This window comes from Athene cunicularia (genome assembly GCF_003259725.1).
Source record: "Athene cunicularia isolate RWA chromosome 4 unlocalized genomic scaffold, athCun1 chr4_part2, whole genome shotgun sequence".
Taxonomy (NCBI): Eukaryota; Metazoa; Chordata; class Aves; order Strigiformes; family Strigidae; genus Athene; species Athene cunicularia.
Window position 1 is genome coordinate 17,810,176 of NW_020799099.1, and position 11,349 is coordinate 17,821,524.

The window sequence follows — 11,349 nt, forward strand, 5'->3', positions numbered from 1 at the left end:
TCATCATTTACAGCTGTTTGAAGAAGAGGTAAAGTTTTAGTATGCCAGGACGAAATCCTAACTCAAACAGCAAATTTCCCATTAATTTCAACAGAATCTAGATTTCACTCAGTGTCCAGTGTATGCAAAATCAAAGGAGAGGAAGAACCAGGCCTCATATTTTCTCAGTTACTACCATAACACCTCTAAAACATTGTCATTTTCTTCAAAAACTTTATAATGGCAGAGTTACAAAAGATGTTATTAATGAAAAACTACCGCTGGCGTGGTTTATGTTGACACTCATACACTGCAAAATTAAACGTCTGGATCAGAGAATATAAATCAACAAAATTTTGTAATTTTGAGACACACTAAAGGTCACCTTGTTCAGAATTTAATACAAGAATGAAATACTGGTAATAAAAGATTTCTTATAATTAAGTTCCATATTGAAATCAAGAAGCCTGAACTTCTGCTTTTTTTTTTCATGCAGTAGGAAAATACAGCCTGTTGCTGGGAGCCAGATCAATTCATGCAGTGTTGTTACCTCTGCTAGATCTATCATCAGACAGAGTTATAACACCTAGTTGCAGCCTCACCTTCCCGGCTAATTAAGATATTACTTACGCATCTAGATAAAGAGAGCATTATTTCAAGACAAAGAAAAAATCACACCCTGAATAAGAAAGAGGATAGAAGGTGAGATGAAATATAATACAGTCTAAAGATGTTTAGGTTTTGCAGCTTCCTTTACTAAATCCATTTTCATCAGAGGTTCTTTCAATATCTTTTCATAATGTGGACTGCATCTAAACAGAGGAATGCTGAATAGCAAGCTACCTGCTTGTTCGTCATCATGTGACAGCTGTATGGCAAACTTGAAAAATTGAGGAGGGAAAAAAGTTATTTCTGTGAGATCAGGCAACTTTCACTGAAAACTTAATCTAAATTTGTATCTGTAGTCATCACTGTGGTAGCTGAACCATTGCTCCAAAAAGCTTACAGACACAATAAACACAGCTGATTGCTGAAACAAAAACAAGAGAAGCAAGACAAGTGAGGACATCTGATAAGATTTAGGTCTAGGTGAAAAGGTGTTGTTCTTCAGGTTACACATAAAACAGATTATTCTTCTAATATATTTGACTTCTATTCCAGAAATGCATACACATGAAAAGTAACAATAGTCTTTAAAATAAATCTCTGCCTCTGAATTGAAATAAAATAACACTGTATGAATATTGCAAGCACTAATGCACTAAAGCTTAAAAAATCCTGTTTGCACACTGTTCACATTCAGTTTTCAACGTTCCAGGATCTTCTTTAACTATTAGAAATTATTTTCCAAATATATGAAAAATTATTATTCATTACACCATTCCCATTTAAGCATCTCTGTTAGAGAGGGAAACACAGAAGGGATATTGGAATCCAGACAATGAAATGATAATTTAGATAAAATAATGCTACAAAGTTTCTTGCTGAAGGAAGATGAAAATATAGGTGCAGATTTCATCATAGGTCGAATCAAAACAATTTCTGTGAAGACAGTGCTATGAAAGCTGGTGTTTGTTCATTTAGGCACAGGCAAAGGAAGGGAAACTGAGTATCAGAAAAATACCAGTGTTAAAATACAGGGAAAGTATGTAGAAAATCAGAAACAGAAACGAACTGTTATCATGAACTTTGTTACCCTGCTCAGATTTTAGTTAAAATCTCAGTGACTTTACCACGGACAGAATTAGGGGCAAAATAATTAGCCAAGTCGGTGTCCTGTCAGCATGGTGTATGTTTTCAGATGAAGGCTTGTGGCTGGCTCTTGCAAACCAGGCTTTCACTAAGCATCTTTCCTCCCAGGTTCCGAGCTGGCTTCAAGCGAGCTTTCCGCTGGTGCCCCTTCATTGAGGTGTCCAGCTATGACGAACTAGAGCTCAAGGCAGCCAGGTTTCATCCCACCCGGCAAAGTAGCCTATATGCTGTGTCCAGAATGGAGTCCAGCATGACAGTGGTGTTCGACGCTAATGATGGAGACAACACCCATGCCAACCGTAAGAAAAAAGCAGCTCCGAGGGACATGAGTTTCAGTGGCTGTTCGCAGAGGAATGCCAAGACCGTCTCCACAGCCTCAAGTCTCATCAGTTCACTGCACACATCAGTAGATGATTATTCCTAAGCATTTCATGGTGACAGTTGCTAGAAGGGCAGCATTGGACAATGCTCTCCTATTTTGGGACTAGACAGTCGTTCCACAGGAAAGCAAACATGATTCAACTGACAAATCCTAGCTATAAATATTGTCAGACTTTTTGGCATCACTTACTTTTCTGCTTTGGAGAGAAAGAGGAACTTGAACACATATGTATGCATCAGTCCGAAAGCACAGTCACACCTTAAACACAGCAATGTTTGTAGGGATCATCTAAAATACACTAATGGCATAAAAAACATTCTTTCAGCTGTATCTAACCTGTGGCATTTATCTTTCACTTACTGAAATATAACAGGCTCATTTATTTATTGAAGCTGAAATGTACAATGTTTTCTATTATGAGTGTATTAATTCTACAGTAACAAAATTACATAAGATCTGATTTAAAAAAATATCTTTATAATAAAGACCTAATGAGACCCCAGTTTATTAAATTGTTTTACAATTTAGCCCCATTGCCAGGCAAATAGACAAAATGAAGTTCATGTGAATGAAGTTCAGCTCTGTCTGCAACAGTATAATTTTTCAAATATATATGAAAAATATTTTTTTAAAAAGGAGAAAATCTCTAAGAGACTAAGTTAAATTCTACCAAGTTTCTATATTGGTGAACATTAAACACCAATGGGATTTGTACTTCCAGGAGGATGTATTGCTTAGATGAATGTCCTATAGCTTTGTATCTTAGTGCTAAGGGTATGACCTTCCTTCAGACACCCTAGGAGGAGCTTTGTGACTGACTTTAGAAAGGTCAAAAGATTTTAAACTGGAGATTCACATATAAGAAAAATACCACTGTGGTAATGAACTCTTCTCTGCAGAAGATACAGTAACATGTTTCACTATGAAACACTTTGACCAGGAAAAAAAATATTTGGGCTGTTTTCCCCAATTTTCCATAGCTAGGTGAATGTAAAAATACTCCTCTCTCTGCATCTGAAACGGCATTATTACACAGGCCATAATTACTTTCCCACCCAATTCAGTCAAAATCCACTGGCCATCACTGTTGCAAAGAAAGCTGAACCTAATACAAAAGGGACCAGAGGGCAGCCTTTGTTTTAGATAAATGGCTATATCAATTACATGGATCAACCGGTTGTGTGAATGTTTGTTCTCAGTCAGTTAATAAAAACTTAAGCAAAAGAGTGAGTCTTCCTGAGTTAGCCAGACCAGTGTAGGAGAGTGTATACCTGGCTCAGCTCAACACAGTACCAAAGTTTATCAATTAACAAAGAGAAGTTTGAAGAGAGAAAGGCTTGAGCTGGCTTTAGCCCACATTCCTTCCCAGCGGCTGGGGACGACCAGCACTGTGACAGTGAGCATATCATAGAAGACTAGTAATAAGAATCGTGTTTGTATTGTGATGCAACTGTATAGTCAATTGTTCTATTCTAAGTGTAATTCGTATTTGTATTGTGGTTTCAGTGCATTGCTGTATCACTCTGCTAAATCAAAATCCTGTGTAAGGTGAAATATCCTCATATAAGTAAACCTGATACTTAACATTAAACCCTTCACTGAAGAACCTGATCATAGAGTATTATACTCTGATAAAAATGTATCACAACCCCCGACTCAAACTTTTCCTGTCCAAGGCCTGTTCTTAAATCCACTGAAGAAAAAGTTCTGTTCATTAATGGCTTTCTTATTAAATACCAGTTTGTGCTTTTCAGTGGTTTGCATTTCTAACAAACAGCTCTATTTTCTACCATGCCATATATGTAGTCTCACTTTTCCTTTTTTTAAAAAAAAAAAAGTGTATAGTAATCCAGCAAGTGTCATGCCATGCCTATAAACATTTTTTTCTGTTTTTTCCCCTGAAATACTCTGTTTTAAGAATTTATAATCTTCACAAGTGTTTAACTCTGATGAGAAGATTCAGGATAGCTGCACACACACACAAAAATGAACCTAAGCATATTAACCTGATGGTGATATATTACAAACACATGCTGTGAAGTTCTCTGTCTGCTCATGTACAACTTTTAAGGAACATACATACAGAAAATGTAGTTGTTAAATAAATTGTCTTTTCTAACTATGGCTATTACAAAATTAGTGTTGATAAATACCAACACATGAATGCAAGTTTGAACAATATGGTTGTAGTGAGATTAATTTATTGTTTTTAAATGTAGAGTATAAATCTTAAAAAGGTGTTTATAAAAACACAGTATCACAAATGTACAAAACATCATCCTCATAACTTTTATGATCTCTGGTTGACAAATATTGAGGAAGCAGTGGTGGCTTCCTCACACCTGTGTCTTTGGTTAGTGAAATAGTTCGCTTTACTAAGAGTTTTAGGATATGACCTCATGGACAAGTAATCCATCGATAATCTCACTATATTTTGGTGGGGTAGGGATGTCAAAAACACCCTCACCATTCATGTGGTTCTCCTCTGAAGTTAGAGGATATTCCTCTACAACTAATGAAGAAATCTGTGCTCTTAATCACATCATTGCTGTAACAAATCTTTACAGTGATACATGGTGCAAATCCATCTCTCCATCTGAGCCTCAAAAAACAAAGTGTTACACAATTAAACAAGTAGCACAGCAAAAGCTGTGACAATCTGACAGCAGATTGCATTGGAATGACTATTTCTGAACAAACATTTTCACTAAGCGTCCTGGTCACTATAAAATTCGCTATAGGCCTCCTGATACCCCTCACTGAAGGTAAAGAAAATCAGGTCATCCTCTTGCTGAAAGTAGTAGCCTGCATGCAGTTCACATGCTTCTGTGTGATTGATAGTGCAGCACTGTACTCATATCTGCACTGCAGCCTTCAACCCACATTCTTTACTTTTACTGAGAGACGAGGTGAGGAAAACAGACAGACACAGAGCTAGCTTCATACCGAGAGGGGCGTAATAATACTCTAAACCAGCTACAATTCAATAGCATTAGGAAAGATCTTCTGATCTTGAAGATCTTCTGAAACATGAGCCCTTCTCATGTATAAGAGTTCCTACTACTTCAGACCAGGCTCCTACTGGAGTCTGCCTCTAAAATGTTTATCTGATTAAAAGACTTCATTGGTCCCTGAACTGCTATTTTGGAGTGAAGTTCCCTTGGTATATATAGGACAGGTTTAACTTTCACATCTTCAGAGACAGTATATTCAGTATCAGTTTTCTCTGTCATTCCCTCAGCATTGGCTAAACTTGCAAAAAAAAAGTAAAAAAAAAAAAAAAAGCCAGAGTGAAGAAAAGCTAAATGTGGCTACATTTAAACACAGCTCTTCAAAACTCATTTCATGAATAGAGACTTATACGTTTGTCTCAAGTCTCCCATATAAAAGCATGATATTGAGAGGAAAAATGAATTCAAAGTAAGCTCAGGGTTTTCATACAAGATGCATTCAATAGATCACAGACTTAGTAGCTATTTGGCAGTAATCCTTGACAGCCTCCCTGAAAGTCCATTTAGGTCTTATTGTCAAGTCTGAGAGGCATTGGCAGAATTGCACAGCATGAACTATTTGCAGAATGTTTACGTCTGATAAACTAAATGTGTCCATTGAGGAAGGTCATTGACCAATACTAATATACATTTTCAAAAATAATATACAAAAGGGACTAGTATAGAAAAGGAGAACAAAACACAAATTTTAGACCTTGCTTTTTTTTAAACCTAGATAAAAATATTCAGGTGGTTTGGATGTGGCTGTTTCTCCTGTAATACTGGTGAATTTCTTTTGCAGCAGTAAACTAGAACCTCCTATTTCACCAATATAAATTTCAAAACCATTCAGGCTGTTCTCTCCAGGAACTACAGACTTTATAGAAACACTTGTTTCTGTTGCATTTATTTCAAGACTTTTAAGTTTCCCTAGCTCAGGTAGAAATTTAAATCTGCTGTACTGCTTCCTCTAGTTCAAGATGAGCTTTAAATTTAGAGTCCCAATTACTATGTGCTGTTTGTTAATGAATACCTCTACATCTTGCTACAAAAGATGCAGGAGATGCTGCTTAGAATACACCACTGTTTACAAATGTTGTGTGAGTTCCTTGTATTAAATAATGCATTCAGACCCATTTAAGTCTTCCTGTTCATGAGCAGATTCAAGTGGTTCTATGTTCATAATTTAAAATGATTTCTTGAGTGCAGTCAGAGATAATTCTTTATCAGGCCATGAGCAGTTGCTGTGGGTATTTAAATTCAAATTGTTTCAGATGGGTTCATATATCACATGGTATACTGTTATTGGCTAATTGGATTGCCTCTATCTATAAGACTGAAACATGCATATTGGATTACAACTGGAATCAGATTTCCCAAAGCAATTGGTTACATTTACAAAAACCAAACTTGCCTGTTATGAGCACTCTGCCTGTTATGAGCCTCTGGAACCACTATTTCCAAGTTACCCAGCAGTAAGTTTTCCGCTGCGATGTTTGTCATGCACGCAGAAAGGGACGCCAGTATCAGTCACATGAATTTTCTTTCCAAGGCAATGCTCACTTTGAAAATCCATGACGCCCAGCCTGCTTGGATTTATATGCTTCAGATTATTAACAAAACTAATAATTTAATCAATAGGCATTCATCAACTGAATGCTACATATCTGTTAACACTTTAAATACTCAGCAGCTCTTCTATAACACTGCCCACAGATGCATATGCAAATGAGACTAACAACGGATCAAGACTGTAGATACTATACACACGGAGACTTCAGGCAAGCACCTTCCCTACAGTACAGAAAGGAAGCTTTGTATTCAGAAGTGTGTTCTAATATCATCACAGTGTTCATTCATTTTTTAAAGTTTGGAACCTTAAAAATATTTAGGCAAGAGTATCACCAAGAAGTGATGAGCCCAGTGAAGCTACCCACCTGGAGCAGTTCTCCTGGGGCTTGGTGACTTTAGCAGGGCAGAAAGGAAATGATTTTCATGTCTCCCTATGTTCTTCACCCCAGCACCCTCAGGGCTACTAACCAATGCTATGGCTGTCACTCAACTAGTAAATATGTATGGGACAGCAGGACCAGTACTGTCGGAGGGAAGAGACAGCAAGCCAGTATGTTCCTGGGTCCAAAACTACTTTTCATAGCTTGTTAGGCATGTAATCTCCCTAAAACTAATAAGGTGTAAATACACTTGGGAGCTAGCAGCAGATCAGCTTAGGTACAAAAAACAGCACAGACATGTCAACATAGAGCTCTGTAAAGTCTAAATTTACCTTGAAATTACCAAACTACCTAAGTATCATGGGCAAACTTGCTCATGCTTCCAAGGCTGGACCATTTCTATTTATCCATAATCACACACAGCCCTCATAGTACATGTAGCTACTTGCACACTACAGAGCCATTACTGTCCTAGTGTATACTAAGGAAAAAAAACACTGTAACCATCTGCCATGCTCTGAAAAACTTCCAACACTTCTCCCTAGTACTGTCTTAGCAGACATCTCCCAGACTTCTTTTTAAGTGAAATGCCTCCTCTTTCACTCAGGTTATCCTGAGCCCAAAAAGGTTCATACAAAGAGCACCACAGCAATCTGGTCTCCAGGTGAACATGGCAAGCCAAATGAACAAGTGAAACCCTCAAACCCCTGTTTTTCAAGCACAGTGATATAGCTTCTCCTTGTCTGAACAACTTAAATAATTGGGGAAACCCTTGGGTATAGTTATAACTAATTGTTGTGAACTTGCATCACATAGAACAGATGTATTTCTCCTCACAACAGACATTTATAAGTCTCCTTTTATCCCCACCAGATCCTGTGGTTCCCCAATAGTTTTCCCACATTCATCTAAGATCCTGGCTCCTAATCCTTTCTTTCTGGTCTGATCCTGAGGCAAAACACAGGAGGTACTGAGGGGACTCTTCTTTAAGGTAGCTTTTTTTAGCACAAAATTTAGCCCAGATTGCTCTATGTCAGTCTCACACAGTGTGATCGGAGAACTCTGACTTCTGGCAACGTTGGATGGTTTCAGGAGACTGTAGATATTCCCTAATCACAAAAGAGATCAGCATTCATAATACTCTGGTGCCACTGGTCAAACATACTCTTAACTATTCCTCACAAGCACTGATCAGGAATCACAGAAAGATGGATTAAGCTTTCACCAAAGAAATTACACACACTCAGAGCATGTTGGGCATTTGACGTCTCAGTCATCATAGCAGCTTATCAGACTGCATCTAAAAATTGATTACTGGTGGCAGTACCCATGACCAGTTTGGTTGTAGGTTGGAGTGGCATTTACAGATGCATAACTTTGTCTAAGGAAGAGATCTAACTGCTTTACATCCTAAAGAAGAAAGAGTAGTATCCCCCACTGGGATTTATAATACAAGTTCAAAAACAACTATTCAAGTAAATGGTCTTAACAGACATAATCTGCAATTTTAGTTCTGCAGATTACTGATTTATTCTGCAATATCTCACACTAGTTATGCTAGCACCTTCTGTACCTTGTACAAAAATTTTAAAATATTATCAAACAACTAAGGTATAGGTATGTCAAGTTTGATTCCTTGGCCCTGAAAGGCTAAAAAATGATTGAGTGGAAAATCACCATAATACATTTTGTCTTTGGAAAACAACGTCTCTGTCACTCAGAGCAGCCAAAGATGAGTTAAAATGCAATAACCTGAGATCAATGTCTCTTCAGTAGAAAAGGTTGGTAGTAACACTGTTTCAATGGCATTTAAATAAACAGCATAAAAAACTAATCACAGATTATCAAGATATTTTTTAGTTGAACTATATCTTCCCCTTGGAAAATTCTGTGGAAAAGAAAGAAGCTGAAAATAAATTAATTTCCTGGAAAAAAAATATATATCTTATTGGAACATGCCAAATACCTAACAAGGTTGTCCACCTTCAGAGTCCAAATATAGCAGAATTGTAAGTGAATTAGACTGATAAACAGAATTTGTCAGAGTTCCACTAATGCTTTGGAAATCTGGAAAAATAATTGTCCTACCTCTTATGAGTTGCATTATTTGTTCTCTGAATGCTGAATTCACAAACCACAGAATGCTCTGAATTTTGACACAAATTATTATGTCTGAAAGATCATATCAGAAGCATGTTTCCATGCCCATAGTGTGCAACAAACCACACAGGATGAACATCAAACACTGAATTGTTGAATCAGCTTAAAACCAATAGTCTGTAAGTATATTACCATAGAGGAAACATTTGTAAATGCTTTTTAAAAATAAAATATCATGAACAGCTGAAGAAAACAGAAAATTATTACCAAAGAAATCCAACAGCCAAAAAAACTTTAGAACTACATTAGAAAGGCAAACAGCCTAAGTGCCCTGTATTCCCAAGTATCAGGCTGGCTGATTAGGAAATTATCTTAAATTGTCTGTAGCAAGGCTGTCTGCCCTAGTAGACTAACATGATTAAATTATGCCTGTTTCTGTAGACAGCAGCATGCAAGGAAGAGATGTGGCTAACTTTACACCTGGCCAGATCCCACTCCCAGATGACACTGTCTCATCCAATATGACAGTGGGATCAACTGGAAGTCTGCTTGTTACAGCTCTATACAAGGCATAAAACTCAGATGTTAGCTCAGGAGGATTTAACCAGTTTGCTACATAACCTAGCTATAGATGCTTAGTTACTATTTATTGTTTTCCTTCTAAAATCTTCATACAAGTACATTCCGAAAATTATGAGTATCAATTACCCTACTATTAAATGTTATATAGGAACTAGTGGAAATACGAAAATAAGTTACAATTACTCACTTTCTGGGGATATGCCCATAGGCATGAATGGAAAGGTTGAGTAATACATAATATAATGAAAGCCAGCAAACGAAAGGGCAGTTATAGTCCACAACAACATAAGTTATTAAACTATTACATTTATATTTAACATTTATATTTTAGAACCCTTTGGCTCTGCCTGTTCCAAAGGAGATGGCAAAGCTCCTCACACACCCTACCCACCTCCCATCTTCCTGCCATAACAAGATCTTTGGGCAACCTCCCCTCGTTTCAACTCAAAAGAAACCGGACTCTGAGGCCATGAGGGAGCTGTGATGCAAACTGTCAGGTTTCCCAGCATGGCTGTGCCTCTGCAAGCTCTGACACAGAACGCTCTACAGCTCATCTTGATGTAGACCTTGAATCCTCAGTGAGGCAGGAGCAATAGGTTCTAATTCTAATCGCCTTCTAACAAGCAATTTCATTTGCCTGGCCTGCCACAGTGACATACCAAGGTGGGTGTTACACAGAAATTATTTTAAATAGAACAAATAATGTATGTATCCACCCACAAGTTCCAGGGAAGGAAAAAGACCTTGAATGAAATCTATGAGTTTCATCCATGGAAAAGAACTATGCAATTTCCCAATGCACCTTGACCTCTCAGTGGTGACTCTGGGGTCCATTCACAGAGCTCAGATCCTTGCAAGAATTTTCAAGTGATACAATAAAAACCCAGCAGGAGTTCAGAAATGAGATGCTGGGACAACCAAATAGTTGGATACTAATAATCTACCACAACCACCACTGGCAAATGAGTATTTCAACAGAAACCCATAGGGATGTGTCAGAGGTTGAAGGGATCTAGGTCACCATTTTCCTAATCAAGGCAGTATGACCTTCAGCCCAAAATGCATGTTCCTGTTCTACTGAATAAATTTGGCTTGGGGACTAATAATTGCAGAAGAACTTTAAATCTTTTAAGGCCTCTAAGGAAGTGATAAAGGAGCTTGTAGGTCATGTACCAAAATACCCAGGAGCCCTTGGCTGTAGGAGTAATTGAAAACAGAAACAAAATTAAATTCCTCTTACACAGGTCACTGTGTGTTTCTGGATCTATTAGGAGGGGCCTTGATGTTTTAATTCACAAAGCACCGTTACCATTACTTCTGTCTTTCCAATCACTGCCAGAGCTATTAGGAATTAAAGTCAAACGCAAAATTAACTTTGCTGAGGAGGCAGAGTGCATAGCAAGGCTGTTAACTCTGCAAGGCCCAGAGCTCCTGCTTGAAGGTGAGGGTAGAGAAAAATGGAACAGAAGAGACTGGAATAAGAAACTATCTTTTGCCTGCCAGCTGTAAATTTGAAATTTTGGAAAGCATTGCCTCTGGAGAGATGTACGCTGTGTTGGGGAACACCAAAGGCAGCAACTCTAACATACTGCTGAGGCCACAGAACAAGGAG

The 11,349-nt window shown here is 37.7% G+C and overlaps 1 protein-coding gene across 3 annotated transcripts in view; it reads left to right on the forward strand.

The window, feature by feature from the left end:
- TACR3 (tachykinin receptor 3) overlaps positions 1-2,200 on the forward strand; it is a 38,324-nt gene extending 36,124 nt beyond the window's left edge. For all 3 annotated transcript variants that reach the window (XM_026847856.1, XM_026847857.1, XM_026847855.1), the window contains one exon: positions 1,840-2,200. In XM_026847856.1, coding sequence (XP_026703657.1) covers positions 1,840-2,155 — 316 coding nt within the window. In that variant the 3' untranslated portion in view covers positions 2,156-2,200. The remainder of the gene's footprint in view (positions 1-1,839) is intronic.
- Positions 2,201-11,349: the final 9,149 nt, after the last annotated feature.